Here is a 21,840-nt window from a genome sequence, read left to right on the forward strand (position 1 = left end):
AGTATTCGTCTGGTCAGTGCCCGTGGCTGGATTCCTTGTGATTTATGCACGGGAAGCCTCATCTTGGCAGGTGTACATTCCACAACACAAACATGTCCTTTCAGAACTATACACTTGACGCCCCATAGACGCCAACGATTTATGCAGCATCCCTACCTGTGCTGTTGTCATCATGGCAACTGCACAGAGACCCAGCTTTCCGACAATGGCCCTTATGCTAAAGTATTCTAAAGATGATAAGGATACTATTGACTATGCTTCCACATTTTTCAACATTACCCAGGCTCACATGATAAACATTTTCAAGACAAATACTGGCTGTAAAGTAAATCTTAATCTAGTGAATTATGACCTCTACCAGTAAGGATGTCCGAGACAAGCTCTCTCAGACAGGTTTTGCTATCGATTGGGCTCCTGATCATAGGGCCAGGAGCACAGTCGTGGCAAAATTTGTAGACTCTTCGCTAATTAACGAATATAACCAAGACAAAGACGCTTTGATGACTGATATCTCCTCACAAAACCAGGTCACAGTTGAGGAACTTTTTCACCCTGAACGTACCAACATTCTTAAGATCAGATGTTCTACTCCAGCTGAGGCTGATATGTTGTTTAAACATGGTGTTCGAGCAAACTACTTCCTTCTCTCACCTACTTCACAGTTTCTCCCTAACTATGTTCCTATTCATCAGTGCTACAAATGCCTTGAGTTTGGTCATTTAAAGAATGCTTGTAACAAGCAACAGCTATGTTCCAAGTGTTCTTTTCCAGGCCACACATGGCAGAAATGTACCAACCCTCCCAAATGCTTGCACTGCTCTCAGGCACATTCTGCTACTTCTTTCCAATGCCCTTCTTGAACATGTTTCCTCCTTACGAAAAGACCAACCTCTAAACCTTCCAAACCCAGTCTTGACTCCATTCCCACAACTACAGTCAACATCCTCATCCACTTACCAACTAAAACTTCTGTTCCTTCTGCTTCCACCTCTACAGCTTATCCTTCCTATGCTGCTGCTGCCCAAACCTTCCCACGCCTCCTTCTCCCACCAAACAATCCAATATCCTTGAGACCATTGTACTCACTGCTGTCTACTGTCACAAAGCATTCAAAAATGCTAATTATCCCACGATGCTAAATGATCTTCTAAAAGTCAACAATTTTGACCCCATTGTTTTCCCTCCTGATTTCTTTCTTCCCAAGGACGATACTTTTCCTAACACCTCTCTATCCACTCCAGAAAATCCTCTTCATGCTTCTACTCAGGTAGATCCTTCTCTTCCCTCCCACATGCCACAATCCTTTCCTCCCACTCCTACCAGCTCAGGCTCCGGCACTGGACGATCTCAACCTCGTTCTGCCTCTACTCGTCCTTCTCGTTCTCCCTCTCAGAAGTCTCTATCTCCTACTATGAAACCAAATTATACTGATTCTCCCAACTTCAACACTTGTTTGGATACAGTTAACCACTTAATAAACCAACCCTTGTCCTTCCCCTCTTCTCTTCCTAACTCTTCCTCTCGTCCCACCTCATCCTCTCGTCCCACCTCCTCCCGCCCCCTCCCATCCTCTCCTCCCCGTCCTGAATCCAGAAACCGTAGAAGAGACACACAACCGATCATGACCAGATTAGCTGATGGTACAATCACGATGGGCTATCCAGATAAACATAGGAAAGACTTATATCCCCCATCATCAAGAAACCCCAACCATGGCCCATACGAGCTTATAATGCAAACAAACACATTCTTGCTGACCTCGCTGAATCTGAACAACCAGACGTGTTATTAAACAGCACGTGTGTGCGTGATGATCAGCGTGTCAGACACACAGGATACACACGGTCCCATCATCCTCTACACGACTTAAACCAGACCCAACCAAAACATTAATATTCATGATTTAACCATTTTTTTTAATCACACACATCTCCCTGTTTACCTCCTTGCTGACCTCAATGCCAAACGCACTGTCTTCCATGACAACTCATCAATTTGCATGGTAGGCAACTTCATACACTTGTAACACAGAAACATCTCGTACACCTTGGACCCTACTTCTCCAGTCTTTACATATAATGGCCAAGGCACCCCTGACAAAATTTTCACAAACAGAGCTAGTACTCACCTACACCATTTCACAACACCTGGACCGCTCTCTGGATCTGACCACATTCCTGTCATTTTCCAGATTTATTCAAATCCTATACTCATTTCGGTTCGCCCCTCTCCAGCTTACTCTCAGGCGGATTGGGATGTGTTCAAACAACGCCTTAACACTCTTGATCTCACACACAACTGTGACAATAGGCCAGTATCAGACACAGACACACAAATTCAACGCATTCAACAATCAATTACCCAATCCGCTGCAGAGGCTGTTCCCATGACACTACAAAGTACGTTACTCTTTCCGCTCTTCAAAAAGAACAAAACGACTGCTCACCTGTTACAGACACCGTTTCCTAGCAAACCAAAACAGACTAAACATTATCCGATAGGACCTAACTATCTTACGCATACATATCATCTATAGCCTAGATGATGACCATGCCCGACATTGGCAATCAATCATAAACACAACAGATGTTCAGCGTACAAGAGATCCCAAAGCATTCTGGTCATCCATTCGGAGATTTGCAGGCACCCCTACATCCACAAGTTTTAGACACATTAATCACAACAAAGACAGATCACTGACCCTGCTGAAGCTGTACACATTTTCAAAGACATATGGGAACACATCTTCCATCCACATCCTCCAGACCAAGCTGTCATAGCACACACGTTAGATATAGAGCGATGGGTATCCAATCATGAAGACTTAACAAGTCCTGACCCTATCATAAACCTAAACACACTTTCCTCCACACATCCTCTTAACTCTCCTTTTTCTGTAGCCGAGGTTCATTCTCTACTTGCACACCTTCCAAAAAAAGCCCCGGGTGCTTCTGGTCTCTCACACTCTGTCCTTCGGCACCTTCCACTTTCTGTTGCTTCCGCTATCAGTGACCTCTTTAACGCTTCCTTTGCATCTGGTTATTTCCCTTCATTTTTCAAATCTGCTACTGCAAGCCTCATACCAAAACCTGGTAAAGACTTGACTGACCCCAAGAATTATAGACCTATTAGCCTCCTTGAAATCTTGGGTAAGACCTTTGAACGATTAGTAAATATGCGACTCAGGACTCACCTAGAGACAAATAACTTACTGAAAGACAATTCGGTTTCCTTCAGCAACGCTCTACCCAAGATGTTTTGAATATAATCCTGAATTATATACGTATCAACAAGGCCCAGAACTGTACCTCCACCCTTGTCGCCAAAGATGCAGAGAAAGCTTTTGACACTGTTTGGCATGATGAATTAAAATATAAACTTTGCACTTTCTCTGATTTAACTACAAATATGATGAAATTATTGTCACTTTTTAGATGGCCGTACGATGCGTATACGATTCAGAGATCACCATTCTGACTATTTCATTTTACAAGCGGGTGTACTCCAAGGCTCTGTCCTATCTCCCACCCTTTATATACTCTACGCGAACGATTTACCTGAACCTCTATACCCTAACACTTTCCTATGCAGACGACATCACTCAACTCACAGCACATGAAAACATTCGTTTCCTTGCACACAGAACACAAAGAGAGGTGGACAGGATTACCGCCTGGGAATTATTATGCCGCATTAAAACCAACCCAAATAAGTCAAAGATCACATACTTTCATAGAAGGCGCGATGTCCCGACTCCTGTCGAACTCAAAACAAGCACCTCCTGTACCCCCATACCACGCTCCCCCTCCACAGTTGTTCTTGGTGTTACCCTCGACAACACACTGACTCTAAAACCTCACATTACTGCTTAGACTGCACAGGTTGGGATTGCACTCTCAAGGCTATATAAGCTGAGAGGAGCTGGAGTTTACCTGGAGAGAGTTCCGGGGGTCAACGCCCCCGCGGCCCGGTCTGTGATCAGGTCTGTTACTGTTGGCTGCACCCAAGTCTAAACTACATCTGTACAAAGCTCTCATTCGACCTCTACCTCTTACTCTCCACTTGCTCTGACGTTAACTGCCAAGACTAACGCACTAAAATTCCAACGCATCCAGAATCGTGCATTCCGTTGGGTGTTGGGAGTGAGGTTGGACGATTTTGCCACCAGCGAAGCTCCACCTCATGACTAACACACCGGCTTTGAACGTATACTGGAAGACACTCAGTGACAAACAACTTGACAGACTTGAAGCATACCATGACTACTGGACTACATATTTAGGAGATACTGTCAGGCATCCTTACAATGATGTGAATCTCTTTCGAACGTTATACGACCCGGCACCTCCACCTCAGTACAAATAAACTACCTAACTTATTTAGCCCAATTATTCCAACAATTCTAAAGCTGCCATTGTCATGGAGCTGTGTCTTTGTGCGTTTTAAGACTGAAGTGCTTGCGACAGTCGTTTACCTGGAGTTTACCTGGAGAGAGTTCCGGGGGTCAACGCCCCCGCGGCCCGGTCTGTGACCAGGCCTCCTGGTGGATCAGAGCCTGATCAACCAGGCTGTTACTGCTGGCTGCATGCAAACTAACGTACGAGCCACAGTCCGGCTGATCAGGAACCGACTTTAGCTGCTTGTCCAGTGCCAGCTTGAAGACTGCCAGGGGTCTGTTGGTAATCCCCCTTATGTATGCTGGGAGGCAGTTGAACAGTCTCGGGCCCCTGACACTTATTGTATGGTCTCTTAACGTGCTAGTGACACCCCTGCTTTTCATTGGGGGAATGTTGCATCGTCTGCCAAGTCTTTTGCTTTCGTAGTGAGTGATTCTCGTGTGCAAGTTCGGTACTAGTCCCTCTAGGATTTTCCAGGTGTATATAATCATGTATCTCTCCCGCCTGCATTCCAGGGAATACAGGTTCAGGAACCTCAAGCGCTCCCAGTAATTGAGGTGTTTTATCTCCGTTATGCGTGCCATTTTCTAGGTCAGCAATTTCACCTGCCTTGAAAGATGCTGTTAGTGTGCAGCAATATTCCAGCCTAGATAGAACAAGTGACCTGAAGAGTGTCATCATGGGCTTGGCATCCCTCGTTTTGAAGGTTCTCATTATCCATCCTGTCATTTTTCTAGCAGATGCGATCGATACAATGTTATGGTCCTTGAAGGTGAGATCCTCCGACATGATCACTCCCAGGTCTTTGACGTTGGTGTTTCGCTCTATTTTGTGGCCAGAATTTGTTTTGTACTCTGATGAAGATTTAATTTCCTCGTGTTTACCATATCTGAGTAATTGAAATTTCTCATCGTTGAACTTCATATTGTTTTCTGCAGCCCACTGAAAGATTTGGTTGATGTCCGCCTGGAGCCTTGCAGTGTCTGCAATGGAAGACACTGTCATGCAGATTCGGGTGTCATCTGCAAAGGAAGACACGGTGCTGTGGCTGACATCCTTGTCTATGTCAGATATGAGGATGAGGAACAAGATGGGAGCGAGTACTGTGCCTTGTGGAACAGAGCTTTTCACCGTGCCTGCCTCGGACTTTACTCTGTTGACTACTACTCTCTGTGTTCTGTTAGTGAGGAAATTATAGATCCATCGACCGACTTTTCCTGTTATTCCTTTAGCACGCATTTTGTGCGCTATTACGCCATGGTCACACTTGTCGAAGGCTTTTGCAACCTTTTGCAGTAACCTGTGCCTGTTCTGCGTCCAGTCGTTGATGCACTCCCAAGAGTGACATTGCATTTTATGTTTTCCCTTGATTAGCAGTTGGGTATAGTCCTGACACTTTTCCTCCCCCTTAAGATATTTTCCTCTCCCCAACCTATCTTCTTCCTCCTGTCCCCACTTGCCCCTTGCCCCTAGTGGGTCCTTACCTGTGAGTCCTCTGTTCTGTTCTGTTCATTTTTTTTTTCTTTTGGTGTTTTACCTTTAGAGTAGGAAATGACAGGTTTAAATAAACACTATAAAATAATTATATATCGTAGCCTAGTAATTATACAACACTGAAACTAGGAACTGTCTAAGATGCATTCACCTTCCATAGGAAGAACTGGAGTTGGATAAGACCCGTCAGAGAGGCTAATGAGGGTATGTCGCTGGTATAGGTTCGAATCTTGTTGTCTCCCAGTTGCATCACCTTTTTGCCTTGCGTGTACCTGGCGAGTTCAGGGAGAGAAGAAAACATTGTCATTTGTATTGTAATTCAAAGTGTAGCAATATCTCATACCTTAAGCTATGTTCATTATTTAATACTTTATCATTTTTTTAAACCACATCGGCCTTGTCTCTCCACGGCAGAGACCCAGATAAGCAAACACATTCACCATAACTCCTCACTATCACTAGTTTATTTCAACATATTATATGTTATAACCAAAAATATGTTTGACATCAGTATCAGACCGAATTGTTACAAAAGATTTCAAAATGTCATAAATCATAACCAAATTGATAAATTAGACACATGTGCAACACTTGGGTATCTTTATTGTGGCAATGTTTCGCCACACAGTAGCTTCATCAGTCCAATACAAAGAAGAATGATTGAAGATCAGGAGTCGATGTAATCAGTCTTGATAAGAATGCAGTATATGGTTAGGTAAAATTTGTCAGGAAACAGGACAAGTGTTTCATGATGTGGGTCTTCGTTATGTGATGACCCACAGCTGGAGCTTTTGGTCATCTGACCGAGGCCTTCCATTGGCTTACCAGTCCACCCCTTTAAAAATTATGGTTATGATTATAACTATTAATACAGCATACGAAAGCAGAAGACTGGGCAGGAGATGCAGCATACCTCCAATGAAAAGCAGGGGCGCCATGAGTACACTAAGACAACACAGTGTCAGAGGACCAAGACTGTTCAACTGCCTCCAAGCATACATAAGGGGGATTACCAATAGACCCCTGGCTGTCTTCAAGAAGGCGCTGGACAGGCACCTGAAGTCAGTAACTGACCAGCCGGGCTGTGGTTCGCACGTCGGGTTGTGTGCGGCCAACAGTAACAGCCTGGTTGCTCAGGCTCTGATCCACCACGAGGCCTGGTCACAGACCGGGCCGCGAGGGCATTGATCCCTGAAACCCTCTAGGTATACTCCAGGTATATTATTGTGCCTACTACATACACAGAACACTATTCTCCAATGTTAACCCTCTGAAACTCCTTGAGAACTACAACAAAACGCGCTTGCATAACACAAGACACAAAACACTCTTTGATATCCCTCGTGTCCATCTCTCCCTGTGCAAAAATGCTATGCATATAAAGGGCCTAAGATCTGGAATTCATTGCTTGAACATACAAAAGGGCCCTTGCCTGCACACCAATTCAAAGCTCTACTTAGAAATCATCTCAGCTCCCATAATTAACCACACAAACACTATTATCGCCACCATCAACTCAGAAATTTCCAAATTTTATAAGATTATTTCAAAACGAAAATGGTCTGTCTCGTTATGTAAAATTGCCAAAATATAATACTGTAACTTGTTAATTCAATTACTGTTAAACCACTAGTACCTCTGTTGAAATATAAAAAACAATGTTTAATTCGAACCAACTATGATATTAATTAGTACAGTACTAAGTAATATGTTAAGCATTAAGTTTCGTCTGCTCGAAATGCCCCGGCATGATAGTGGCTTTCTTTGTACTTAGCATATCAAAATTGTAATTACACTGTAAACTATGCAAAGAAATAAAATCCTTACTTTAGAGACGGACGAAATGGAGCTACAAGATTGTCTTTGTACAAGAATGGTATACAATTTTGACAAGATGAAAACTGAGACACATGTGCAACATCTGGGTATCTTTATTGTAGACGTTTCGCTATCCAGTGGCTTTATCAATATAGATTCCAGGACATAATTTGAAGACAGCAGAACTAAATACAAAGACGAGGTAATCAGTCCCTCAGCCTTGGATTTAGTGTGAAGAGCACCGTAGTCGGTGCTCTTCACTATCGATAATGAGGTATGCCACGAAACATCTAAGGTGGCAAATTGCTTTAATTCCTACTACACATCTGTCGCATCAACACCAGGTGCATCAAATACCTTTAACACAGACTCTGGTAAGTTTCAAACATACTATACCAATAAAGAGGTAACCCCAAACAGTTGTCAACTAGTAAGTGTATCTCATGACTTTATTCAAAAAGAACTAAGCAGGTTAAACCCAACTAAGAGTGCCAGTCTTGATAACATCCCGTCTAAGTTGCTAAAAGATGGTGCTACTGAATTATCAATCCCTATTTCTCACGTAATTTATTTATTCATTTTATGTCTTTGCAAACAGTACATTGAGATTTTATATTTACAATAGTGGGTTGCAGGAAAGTCATGAAGGAAACACTCGACTGTCTTCCCAGAGAAATGGATGAAAGGTTTGCTCGTTTGCACGACAATGACACTAAGTTTGGGGGTACTTCTCAATGTCGAGGGACTGTGTTACGGCGCCGACATTAACGACCTAAAGAAGAGCGAAAAATTGGGCGAACTGTACAGCTCTGATGTTGATGGATAGCACCTGTATGAATAAATTTTGGATTGCAGAATGTTGCTACCAACCCAGGGGATCATGAGAATATCAAGACCTGAAGAGCTTCTTGAATTTATTGTTCAGTATGGTGATGAGAGTGTCTTCCCCAGTCTTCACATTGCTATTCAGATGATGTTAACCATCGCAGTTTCCTTTGCCAGCTGTGAGAGAACATTCAGCAAGTTAAAACTAATACTTGCGTATTTGATAGCCTCTGCGGGTCAAGGCAGAGTCTGTAACCTTACTGTGCTGAGTGTAGGCAGAGAAGAAACTGAAAAAATTGAATTTGAGCACATTATAGACCAATTTACATCAGTGAAAGCAAGGAAGGTGCAGTTGTAATTTTCATGTAGCACCATAATTTGTTCATTAAAAGATTAACGAGCTTCACTTTTAATTTTGAGCCAATTTTACGGTAAAGTTATCTAAAAGATGGGTGTCAAATGTTTGGACGGACGCAATTTCAGTGTTTGCCATAGGCGTTATTTTCGTAGATAAGCTCCTGCTCACAGGAACCATATTCTCTGTGCACATGGCATCTAGGAGAGAGAGGTCATTAGAAGTTCATAACCTGGTAGATTCAAGGGATTTCAAGCTAGGGTAAACTCACTCCACATCAAGTAAGTTTGTTGTAGTTAGTGCATGGAAAAAGGCAGGAATTTTCTGTCAAAGAGTTAATGTTCTAAAGAAGTGTTGCCATAGGGATACTTGTGAGAACAGGACAAAGGAATCTTGTGTTATTTGTGTCAACAGTGATTGCCAGAGTGGGCATCTCACAAGTTCCCATACCCATTTCATCTTTTCTGTAGCAGGAAGTGATTGTCAAACTTCAAACGAGAGAGTATTCAACAATCATTTCTCAGCTATATTTCCGGCGCCCAGAGCATCATTTTGGGTCACTATGTGTTCAGAATCGAAGAACTCCTCATTGATTCCATAATTTACATCGATGAAGCAGTCATTGGAAATTATAACTCTTTTATTTTGCCTGGGAGTGAGAGCTTTGTGTCTGCACATTCCGTGCAGACACAAAGGCCTCACAGTGCACGGCGGGATCCCCAGTTTTTTTATATACCATACACATTGACCATGCTGACCCATTCTCTCATATGTAGGCCTACCAGACCTCTTTAACCAAAATTCAAAGCCGCTAGAATTTAGGAGTAGATCGACGTCAGGGACCCTGGCATCAATGACATAGTTCTATGTGACAGCCACTGAAATGTTTAAAAGCGAGTCTGTTTGTTAGTAGTCATCCAGGTAGATATCTTCATGAGTTCATTATTAACTGTATTAACAGTTTCTGTACTACTTTTACAAATAAATACAGTGTTTAAATATTAGCATTTAATTTATCTCAACTTACTGAGGATAAGTCCTGAGTCCAAGCTCTTCAAGCATGTTGAGAACATGATCCTGGCTGGAGCCAACCCACTGGCCACCCAGGTCAAACTTGTCTACTTTGCCCTTACCAACCTCAACAGGAACTGTCAGTGTTCTACCTCCAACCCTGTCTGCGGAAGATGTAATGACCTCTTGTAATGTATCATAAGCATTATTTTGAAATCCACTTTAAGTCTAATAAAAAACTTTTTCAATACAAAAACTGCATAATTATGTAGACATTTATAGAGAATAACAAAAAGTTTAGGTAATGAAAGATTAGATATCAGAGTGGAAGGAGGGAGTATGGATTAAGTGAATTTGTTCAGATATCTGAGAGTGGATTTGTCAGCAGATTGGTCTACGAAGGATGAGGAGAACCATCAAATTGACGAGAGGAAAACGGGGGTTGGTGCAGTGAGGCATCTGTGGAAACAAAGAACTTTATCCATTGAGGCAACAATGGAAATATATCACAGTATAATGGTACCTACAGTCATATGGGTGCGAAACAACAAGTAAGAGGCTGGAGGCAGTGGGGATATCATGTCTGAGGGCAATATGTGGTGTGACTATTATGCAAAGAATTCGTAGTCTGGAGACTAGAAAGTGGGGGAGGCTATTAAAATCATTATCCAGAGAATTGAGAAGTTGTTGAGGTGGTTTGGACATTTAGAGAGGATTTAACAAAACAGGATGACTTGGGTGTATAAATCTGCAGTGGAGGAATGGTGTGGTAGGGGTCAACCTAAGAAAGGTTTTAGGGAAGGGATAAAGGAGGCTTTGTATGCAAGGGGTTTGGACATCCAATAGGCATATGTGAGTAAGTTGGATAGGAGCGAAGGCAATTGGTTTTTATGACGACATGCTGTTGGAGTGTGAGCATGGTAAAATTTATGAAAGAATTCAAGGAACTGGTTAGCTGAACTTCAGTCCTGGTGTCTTGGTTTCCACTGCTGAGTGATACGTGGTGAAATTAATGTGTCTGCTCTGCCATAGGATTTTTGAGAGACATTTGGTAGCTGCCTGAGTCATGTGTTGTCTCTTCTGCTGCTCGGCCGAGACACACACTGGCTGCTCAGGCGAGTGAGATATGAAATGCCGTGGGAGGTCAAGATGTGACCCCTACATACATACCCCCAACTGTCACTAACGGCTGAAGGTGTACATAGTTGGTGTACCTGCACATACTGACACCTCAGTACATGCTATAGCATGAAGAGAATGGCAGATGCAGTGGGCAAAGGCAGTGGCGGATCACTGAAAGTGGGAGATCAATCAATCACTATTCAGGTGGTCTAAGGGTTCTGAGGAAAATTATGTACAAAAAAAATAAAGGTACTTAACAGACAAGGCAAACTTGGTGCACGCAAAGTACTACTGTTAAATTTTAGAACTCGGAGAAGAAGTGAATAATCAATGTACAGAAGAACTGACCCACAGTTAAAAAATCAACACACACACAGTCATGTACAGCAACTCTTAACAGCTAATCATCTGTAATTAAATTGACATGAATACACACAGGAAAAATTTTTGAAGCAATTATAAGTACTAAGATATTTAAACAATATGGCAAGAAAATGTGAAATAACATAGTCACTCAGCAACTGCAGAATAACACACAGTTATTCAGCATCTGCAGAATGACACACAAAGATAAGAGTATACAAGGCACTAACATTTAACCCCAGCTCTGCTAAGGTAGGATTTACATATGCAGAGTGGTCATTAGATCTAGGAGGGTCAAATTCTTTCCTGTTGTACAATCCTGGCCCCATTATGTACCTCTGATCAGGTGTAGACGTGTGAATGGTTCATTACCTTTGTAACTTGTTCAGCTATCAAAACTTTGGGGTCCAGTCCCTGGACCCATTATGTATCTCTGTAATCTTTTTTGACTACCACCCACAGGATGGGTATGGGGTGCTTAATAAAGATGTTAAATTAAAATAAAAATAAACTGACTACTGAGTGGGATGTCTTCTTTCATCTCCACGACCCGACATGTCTCTACAGAGCTGTATATTATCTCAGATTCCTGCAACCACTCAACATCCTTTTGAATTTGTATCAGTTAGGATTGGTCACTTGGATTTATTTTTTTCTACTTTTCATAAATGCTTCAGTCAGGGTTAACATTTCATATTCTTTTTATTAATTATGCAATAAAGGTATATATTTTAAGATTATTTTTTATGTCCTCGGTTTACTTTTTTCCTGTTTAATTCTGATAAAGGAAAGCGACTATGAATGATTTATCTTCAAGTTCCCTTCCTCGTACAACACTATTTGTCCCCGACTCCTCATTCAACACCCGCCACTTGGTTGTGGCACTGGCTGCACTCGTCCTGTCTGCTTGCTGTATCCCATCAGGTGTATTCCTGCAATCACAGACAAGGTTAAGTCTCTTCAGGATACGATGTGTTGCCTATAATTAGTTTGAGATACTTCTAAGGTGGCCCGTGGCCTGGTAAGAAAAGCTCTAGCTTCACACGCTGTGGGTCCGTGGTTCGATTCCTGGCAAGGGAATCACTGAGAGAAAACACAGTAAGTGTCCGGGGCCCAAGACTGTTCAACTGCCTCCCAGCATACATAAGGGGGATTACCACCGAACCCCTACGATATAAAGTCAATACCTGACCAGCCGGGTTGTGGTTCGTACGTCAGTTTGCGTGCGGCCAGCAGTAACAGCCTGATTGATCAGACCCTGATCCACCACGCGACCTGGTCTCAGACCAAGCTGCTGTGGCGTTGACCCCGAAACCCTCTCCAGGTAAACTCCAGGTAAGGGTGAAAACGCTGAGCGTGTTTCCTTACACATGTCCAAGTTCACCCATAAATAAATTGTATGACTTCATATAGTATATTGATCATTTTGTTATATTATACATTGCACTGCTGCAAATTTGTACAACTACATATATTGCTTCTTAACTGAAATGTTCAAATTTCATTGTTTAAAATACTCATTTGAACTTCATGTTGTAATTTGTTTACTGTATTTTTTACCACTAAATATATCATTGCTTAGGTAATCTTAAGTTAATTTCAAGCCTGCCCATAATGCTCTGCATACAAGGGGCTTTTGGCATGGATACCCAACTACTATAATTCCTTGTACAACTATGTATCATGTCGAAATAAAAATTATTATTATTATTAGTATTATTATCAGTAAAATGGGTACCTGGGTGTTAGTCGACTGGTGTGGGTCGCATCCTGGGACAAAACTGACCTAATTTACCCGAAATGCTCAGCATAACAAGTGACTTTCTATATATTAGTATATCATTGATGTCAGCTAGGCCTGTATACCTTGTACATGTACTTGTAGAAATAAAGATATTATTATTACCTTTTTATGAGTAGTAATTGGTTTGAGGAGGATTGCTGAAGCGGATCCCAGCAACATAACCTTCCTTGACCTTAAATCCGCTTTCGATGTAGCCAACCGACATGTAATCATTAGTGAACTTGCCAGAATGGATGTTGGAGGATGGCTTCTCCGCTGGATTAAAGGCTACCTGTCCAACAGAAAGTCGTCTGTGTTGTTCCAGGGACATAGAAGTGTAACTCAAGACTGAATTAGGAACACCACAGGGAGGTGTGCTCAGTCCCACACTGTTCAATATTCTAATTAATGCATTACTTAATGCTATGCCTAGTCAGCCCCATCATTATATGATTAGTTTTGCTGATGATATAATGATTCACACCAGCGGATTCTCCGACACCCAAAACATTCTTAATCATGTACTAGCCTCGTGTCAGGATCTGGGGTTGATAATCTCTACTGATAAAACAAAGATACTCAATAGGCGTCCTCCTCGACAGAGAGGCACAGTTCGTCAGATCCAATTGCATGATGGGTTCCAGTGCTTGGACCTGTTGTAACAAGACTTTGTCGCCAACACAAAGAAAGACTGATAGCACTTAGAGTTGTGGCTGGGTTTCACCCCAGGTATGGTGCTAATATTAAAATCGTGAAAATGATGTATCTTGCTTATATTAGATCATTGGTTGATTATGCTGTGCCACTACTTGCTCTTGTGTCTGACAGGAAGCTTGGAGGGCTGGAAAAACTGCAGAACGAAGCAATGAGGATCATTTTATTCAAAGTTTATTCTCTATAAGGATTACAATGCTGAGTTTACAGAATTTGGTTATTGTGTGGTTTACATGTAGTAAAATAATGATTACAGAGTGTACCACTAGAACACCTAGCATGGCTAGGCATTTCGGGCAGACTTAGTTTAATTTAGTTTAATTTAATTAGATCATTGGTTGATTATGCTGCGCCACTACTTGCTCTTGTGTCTGACTGGAAGCTTGGAGGGCTGCAAAAACTGCAGAACAAAACAATGAGGATCATTTTAGGATGCCCTCGTACTGCCAAAATTTTAAATATGCAAAAAGAACTTGATATTCCAAGCATCAGAGATCGTGTTACTGAAAGAAATATCCTAATTGGGATTAATATGCTCAGGCAAGCCCATTCAAACCCCTGCACAGAAGCTCTCCAAACTTTCCTCAGCACTAGTGAACACTCCTCCAGATGGATCGAAAAAACTGGAACCGACCTCCGCATGAATCAGATACATGATCTATGTCAAGTAAGGCAACAGCGGCACTTCTCCGCTCCATGGGATATTACCCCATTCCAAACTACCATTCCTCCATTTCCCCCTAAACTACTTCTTAAATCACAACCAAAACTTCACCTTGAAGCCAAACATGATGCCTTAAGCTGTATTGATAACTTAGTCACACAGCACACACTCGCAAATTATTTATTTATTTATTTATTTTAGCATACAAACAGAGGTACAAAAAATACAGGTAAGAGCAGCATGCCAAAGCCACTTATATGCATAGCATTACGGGCTGGCTTAAAATTAACTTAAGATTAACTAAGCAATGATGAAATCAGTGATAAGACATTATTGTAAACAGATAACTATAAAATACAAATGAGTATTACAAAGGCAGGTCCTATGGTTGCATGCATTGCTGTTCATTCAGTAGAATGGAGTATTCTGTTAGGTAGTGTATTTAAAAAAAAAAAAATAACAAAGTTAGGTTTAACATTTGTGTGATATAATTGTGAGTAACATTTAGGATATACAATTTATAAGGTTCAGTTATTCAGTATTTATTTGGTTTTGAGTGAGTAAGTGAACTTTAAGAAGAGACTTGAATTTATAAACAGGTAGTGTTTCTTTTATATTTACAGGTAACGAATTCCAGATTTTAGGGCCTTTTATGTGCATTGAGTTTTTGCATAGCGTGAGATGGACACGAGGAACATCAAAGAGTGATCTGTGCCTTGTATTATGGTCATGTGTTCTGTTGAGGTTGGCAAGATGTTTGAGGGGAGGGTTAATATCAGAGTTAAGTGTTCTATGTATGTAATAAGTGCAATAATAAGTATGGATGTTTTGTATGGTGAGTAGGTTGAGTGTTTTGAATATTGGTGGAGTGTGCTGCCTGTAGTGAGAATTTGTTATCATTCTAACTGCAGCCTTTTGTTGGGTAATTAGTGGTCTGAGATGGTTAGTTGTTGTTGAGCCCCATGCACAAATTCCATAGGTGAGACAGGGGTAAATAAGAGAGTGATAAAGGGCCAGGAGGGCTGACTGTGGAACATAGTACCATATCTTCGATAGTATGCCTACAGTCTTGGAAATTTTCTTAGAAATTTGTTGTATATGTGTATGAAATTTGAGTCTATTATCGAGGTGGATTTCTAAGAATTTTCCCTCTGTTAGCTTTGTGATAGGTGATCCGTTTATCGTTATGTTAAGAGGTACATCTGTAGCTCTGCTACCAAACTGAATGAAGTAGGTTTTGTCAATGTTTAGTGTAAGTTTGTTAGTCCTCATCCAGGTAGATATTTTCTGTAATTCGGTGTTTACAGTATTGGCTAGCGTGACTGGGCTCGGGTGAGAGAAGACGTATGTGGTGTCATCTGCAAAAAGTGTGGGTTTGAGTAATTGCGAAGCATTTGGTAGGTCATTTATGTATAGGAGAAAGAGAAGAGGGCCAAGGACACTTCCCTGTGGGACACCAACTGTAATTGGTTGTGCAGAAGAGCTTGCCCCATTTGCGTACACATATTGGCTTCTGTTGCTGAGGTAAGACTTGAGGTAGTTGAGGGAGTGCCCTCTAATACCATAGTGTGACAATTTTACGTGGAGCAAGTCATGGTCAACTGTATCAAAAGCTTTACGTAAGTCAATGAAGATCCCCAGTGGGACTTCTTTTTTCTCTATTGCAGTGTATATATGTTCTAGCATGTGTATAATAGCATCATTAGTATTTTTATTAGGCCTGAATCCAAATTGGCAGGGGTTGAGAATGTTATGGGAGATGAGGTAGGAGTAGATTCGTTTATGAATTAATTTTTCGAAGATTTTTGAGAGAGGGTGTAAATTGGATATTGGCCTATAGTTATTCAACTCTGTTTGGTCTCCTCCTTTATGGATCGGGGTGACCCTTGCTATTTTGAGAACTGTAGGGAAGGTGGAGGATTCAATGGATTTGTTAAAGAGTGTTGCAATGATTGGTGATAGTACTAGTGACGCTTTTTTGTATATAAAGGGTGGTAAGGTATTTAAATTTCCTGCCTTGTTTTTCAGTGCGTTGATAATAAGGGAGACTTCGTATGGGTTAGTCGGAGCTAGGAACAATGTGTTCGGGTAGTGGCCAGTGAGGTAGTCATTTGGTGGGGTATCTGAGCTTGGGATATTATTGGCAAGGTTTTGACCTATAGTGGAGAAGAAATCATTGAGTCTGTTTGCTGTTTCTGTTGGTGGGAGTTGGGGTTCATCTGATTTTGCTAATTTTATTTCGCTATGTCGTGATATCTTTTTTGTTCCCAGAATTTCTGATAGGGTCTTCCAGGTCTTTTTTATATCACCTCGTAAGTTGGATAATCTGTTCTCATAATACAATTTTTTTGCCCTACTTATCAGGCTGGTTAGGATTGACGAGTAACGTTTTGTTTGGTCTCTGGTTATGTGATCCATTCTGTACTGTTTTTCATATCGGTGTTTTGTATTTATGGATTTGAGAATGCTGGGTGTTAGCCAGGGACTGTTCAGTCTCTTAGCTGTCATCTGTTTAGTTTTTTTAGGGCAGTGCTTGTTATAAAGGTATTGGGTCTTTTTTAGAAAATTATTAAAACATTCGTCAATATCTGTATAGATTTCTAGCCCAGTGTGCCAGTCAATGTTTGTTACTGCTGTTGTGAAGTTATTAATGGCTGCCTCATTGTGAAGTCTGAAGGTGACTTTAGTAGTGTCTTGGGGTATTTTACCAAGAGTTGTTATGAGGAAAGTAGGGTAGTGATCTGTGGTATTATCTGTAATTATGCCTGATTTTAAAGGGGATATGGTGTTGGTCCAGATGTGGTCAAGTAGGGAAACACTAGTCTCTGTAACTCTTGTAGGTTTTGTTACTGTTGGTAGCAACATGCAGTTACTCATTGTGTTTGTGAATTCAGTAACGTGTGGGTCCTGGTCTTGCAGGAGATTTATATTGAAGTCACCTGAGAGTAGTAAGTGATCTTTGTTCATGCGTGCATCAGTTATCATACTTCCTATGTTTTGACTAAATTGGCTAATGTTTGATTGTGGAATTCTGTAGATGTTTATCACTGTGAGAGATTTTTGTAGGTATTTGGATTTGAATTTAGCTATTATATATTCCCCATGTTCATCCCTTGTGCAAGTATTAGTGATACATTGTAGTTGGTCTGAGTAGTATATACCTGTGCCACCCCCTTGTTGGTCTGGCCTACAGTTGTGTATGGCTGTGTAACCAGGAATGGCATAGACATCTGTAGTATCAGGCTTTAGCCAGGTTTCAGTTAGTGTAATGATGGACATATTGGCATGCAAGGAATTTAGTAATGCTAGGAGGTCATCATAATGCTTGCTTAAAGATCTGATATTGTAGTTAAAGATAGTTATGTTGTTGTTGGCTCTGAGAAGTGCCTTTGATTGTTCTGCTGTGTAGTAATTACAGTAACTGTTTGAATCATTTAAGTCATTAAAAAAGAGGTTGGTATCAGGATCAATGCTTGTAATCATAAGATTTGTAGTGAATCTATAGTTAGAATTAATTAAAAAGAAAGTAAATATTCTAAAGCTAAAAAAAAATAGCACCTGAATTATTTAACAAATGTAAAAAATAATGAGCTAAGGTAGTTTTTTAAAGCTAAAATAAAGGAGACAATATAAAAGGGACTAAAATAATTTGTGGTGAACAAATAAAGTGATGATCAAATAATGGAGCTTGGGAATATGATAGTAGGTAGTACTTTAAAGGTAATTCTTTAAAGTTAGAATTATAATATAAAATTATAATATAAAAGGGACTAATATAAGTTGTGGTGAACAATAAAGTGGTAATCAAATAAATGAGCTTTGGAGTATAATGGCAAAATAGTGAACTTATTAACTTTAGCACCTGAGAATAGCACCTTGATTAGTTTAACAATTGCGAATATATGATCTAAGGTTGTTATATAGAGCTAAAATAAAGGACAAAAAAATATATAAGGGACTACAATTGAGTAATGGTAAACAAATTAAATGGACCGATAGTCACTATGAAATAATATTGGTTTAGGAGTAAGATCTGATTTGTAATATTAAATAAGTTGAGCAGTTTATTGCACAATAAAAAGTAAATAAAAATGAGGTAGTTGGTACTAGCTAGCAAAAGATAGTTTTGGTACTTGCAAAAAAGTAATTGGAATATACACTAATTGCACACACAATAAAAAGTGACTAAAAAAACAAGTAGTGGTAAACAAAATTAAATGGACAGGTAAGAACAATGAATAATGGTAATGTCTTGGTTATAATATGATAGTAAGATGGTAGACAGGTACAAAGGATAATATAAAGGTTGGAGTTGAATATGCAAACTTGAAAATTTGGCAACAAAATGTTATGGGAAGTATAAAATAATGTTTAATGTACAAAAGTAAAATTGACTGGTAGTAAATATGGTGTTTAATAAAATTTTAGTAAGTAATAATGATTACAAAAAAAGTGAAAAAGTAATGTTTATTTCATTCAATATTGCACTGGTAGTTATACTAGAGGTTATATGGCAGTACAAGGTAATTAAGAGTACTCTAAGATAGTAAATGTGGTATAAAACAGGTAAAGGTAATTAGACAAGTAATGGTTATTAAATGTCAAAAATGTTAAGAGTAAATTGAAATTATAGTAAAAATGATAATTGTTAGGTAAGACACATATGCAACAGTTAGGTATCTTTAAAGATACCTAACTGTTGCATATGTGTCTTACCTAACAACCTGTCGGTATTTTATACCATTTTAATGTTCAAAAATGATAATTATTAATTTTAGTAGGTAATATCAATTGATAGTATTTAAAAAAATATGAGGTAGTAATATGGACAGAGAAAGTATCAATTCAGCTAATGTTTAAGCAAACAATAGTAAATAAGAAAATTATATAAGGTGACTTATGCTTACTAGTAAAATCACAAAATGAGGTAGTTGATTATTTAAATACTAAGAGATTGTACAATGAAATTTGAACAATAATGGAGCAAAACATACACTACACTACGTAGGCTTTTAAGTTGGACATTGCTTAGTTATTCTCTGTAAGATTAGTATCCCTGAGAAATCGTGATAGATCATTCTCGTTCGTGATTGTGTACAGTTGTCCTACATTTGTTTTCCTAACAAGAATTTTCCCACCCCGTGTGAAGCATTGGTGTTCTGTTCACCAATCCATTGGGTTCTGTTCACCAATCCACTGGTGCAGCTGGTAGTGCTGCTGTTGTCGTACAGAGTGATGGCTCAAAGAAATTGGAGCACGCATCAATAATTGGGCCTCTGTTTGCCATACTCCTTGCACTGAAATGCATCTATGTATCTAAGATTGACAGTTTAATTGTAACTGATTCTCTGTCATCCATAACTGCTCTCAACTCATTAAGCATAAATTGTAGCATGCTTCTGTCAGAAGCCAGACACAGGTATGGTAGGATTGTGGACAGTGGAGTCAGAGTGCACATGCTGTGGATTCCATCTCACATTGGTCTTCGGATGCGTGATAGAACTGATAAATTGGCTATGCTGTATGCTTTCAAAGAGGGAGTAGATTACAATCTTGGCTTGTCAGGTAGTAGTTTGAGAACAATAATACGAAAAGAACTTCAACTGAATTTTATTGACTTAAGACTCAGGGAGACTGACACCAGGTAGTCCATCTATCATCATTCTATCATGCAGGAAGAGCCACATGTCTATGGCGCATCCAACAAAATAAGCAGACTCTTGGATGTCACTACCGCCCGGTTCCGGCTGGGTTACAAGTATCTTTGGCAGGTTAAATCACCACCACCAGATGTAGACCAAACGAAATGTAAACTTTGCCTGATGGACTATTGTCACACCCTGCGTCATTATGTACTGGAGTGCGATAAAATTAATAAATTCAGAGACAACTCACTCAGAAATGTTCAAGAAATGGCAAAGTATTTTATCCACAGTGGTATATTACAGACCATTCTGGAGAAATACCCTGACTTAGCTAGCTGTAAATAATGCACTACCATGTGTGTGTGTGTGTGTGTGTGTGTGTGTGTGTGTGTGTGTGTGTGTGTGTGTGTGTGTGTGTGTGTGTGTGTGTGTGTGTGTGTGTGTGTGCGCATGTGTGTGTGTGTTTTTTTGTGTTTGTGTGTGTGTGTGTGTGTGTGTGTACTCAGCTAGTTGAGGTTGCAGGGGTCGAGTCCAAGCTCCTGTACTCACCTATTTGTACTCACCTATTTGTGGTTGCAGGGGTCGAGTCTTAGCTCCTGGCCCCGCCTCTTCACCGGTTGCTACTGGGCCCTCTCTCTCCCCACTCCATGAGCTTTATCAAACCTCGTCTTAAAACTGTGTATGGTTCCTGCCTCCACTACGTCATTTTCTAGGCTATTCCACTGCCTTACAACTCTATGACTGAAGAAATACTTCCTAATATCTCTCTGACTCATTTGTGTCTTCAACTTCCAATTGTGGCCTCTTGTTTCTGTGTCCCCTCCCTGGAACATCCTGTCTTTGTCCACCTTGTCTATTCCACGCAGTATTTTATATGTCGTTATCATGTCTCCCCTGACCCTCCTGTCCTCCAGTGTCGTCAGGCCGATTTCCCTTAATCTTTCTTCATAGGACATTCCCCTTAGCTCTGGAACTAACCTTGTGGCAAACCTTTGTACTTTCTCTAGTTTCTTGACATGCTTTATCAAGTGCGGGTTCCAAACAGGTGCTGCATACTCCTTGTGGGCCTGACATACACGGTGTACAGTGTCTTGAACGATTCCTTACTAAGGTATCGGAATGCTGTTCTCAGGTTTGCCAGGCGCCCATATGCTGCAGCAGTTATCTGATTGATGTATGCTTCCAGAGACATGCTCGGTGTTATACTCACCCCAAGATCTATCTCCTTGAGTGAGGTTTGCAGTCTTTGGCCACCTAGCCTATACTCTGTCTGTGGTCTTCTGTGCCCTTCCCCTATCTTCATGACTTTGCATTTGGCAGGATTAAATTCGAGAAGCCATTTGCTGGACCAGGTGTCCAGTCTGTCCAGGTCTCTTTGAAGTCCTGCCTGGTCCTCATCAGATTTAATTCTCCTCATTAACTTCACATCATCTGCAAACAGGGACACTTCTGAGTCTAACCCTTCCATCATGTCGTTCACATATACCAAAAATAGCACTGGTCCTAGGACCGGCCCCTGTGGGACCCCGCTCATCACAGGTGCCCACTGTGATACATCATTACGTACCATGACTCGTTGTTGCCTCCCTGTCAGGTATTCTCTGATCCACTGCAGTGCCCTTCCTGTTATATGCACCTGATGCTCTAGC

At 40.7% G+C, this 21,840-nt stretch overlaps 1 protein-coding gene across 5 annotated transcripts in view; it reads right to left on the reverse strand.

Annotated features, from left to right (window-relative positions):
* Positions 1 to 21,840, reverse strand: part of LOC128701146 (probable flavin-containing monoamine oxidase A) — a 165,196-nt gene that overhangs the window by 82,055 nt on the left and 61,301 nt on the right. For 4 of the 5 annotated variants that reach the window (XM_070088586.1, XM_070088600.1, XM_070088593.1 and 1 more), the window contains exons 3-4: positions 9,917 to 10,064; positions 6,043 to 6,163 (exon numbers count right to left, since the gene is read on the reverse strand). In XM_070088586.1, coding sequence (XP_069944687.1) covers positions 6,043 to 6,163; positions 9,917 to 10,064 — 269 coding nt within the window. Of the gene's footprint in view, positions 1 to 6,042; positions 6,164 to 9,916; positions 10,065 to 11,070; positions 11,194 to 21,840 lie in introns of all 5 variants that reach the window. The other variant, XM_070088620.1, reaches the window with a different exon arrangement.

The sequence above is a fragment of the Cherax quadricarinatus genome, chromosome 2 (assembly GCF_038502225.1).
Source record: "Cherax quadricarinatus isolate ZL_2023a chromosome 2, ASM3850222v1, whole genome shotgun sequence".
Classification (NCBI taxonomy): domain Eukaryota; kingdom Metazoa; phylum Arthropoda; class Malacostraca; order Decapoda; family Parastacidae; genus Cherax; species Cherax quadricarinatus.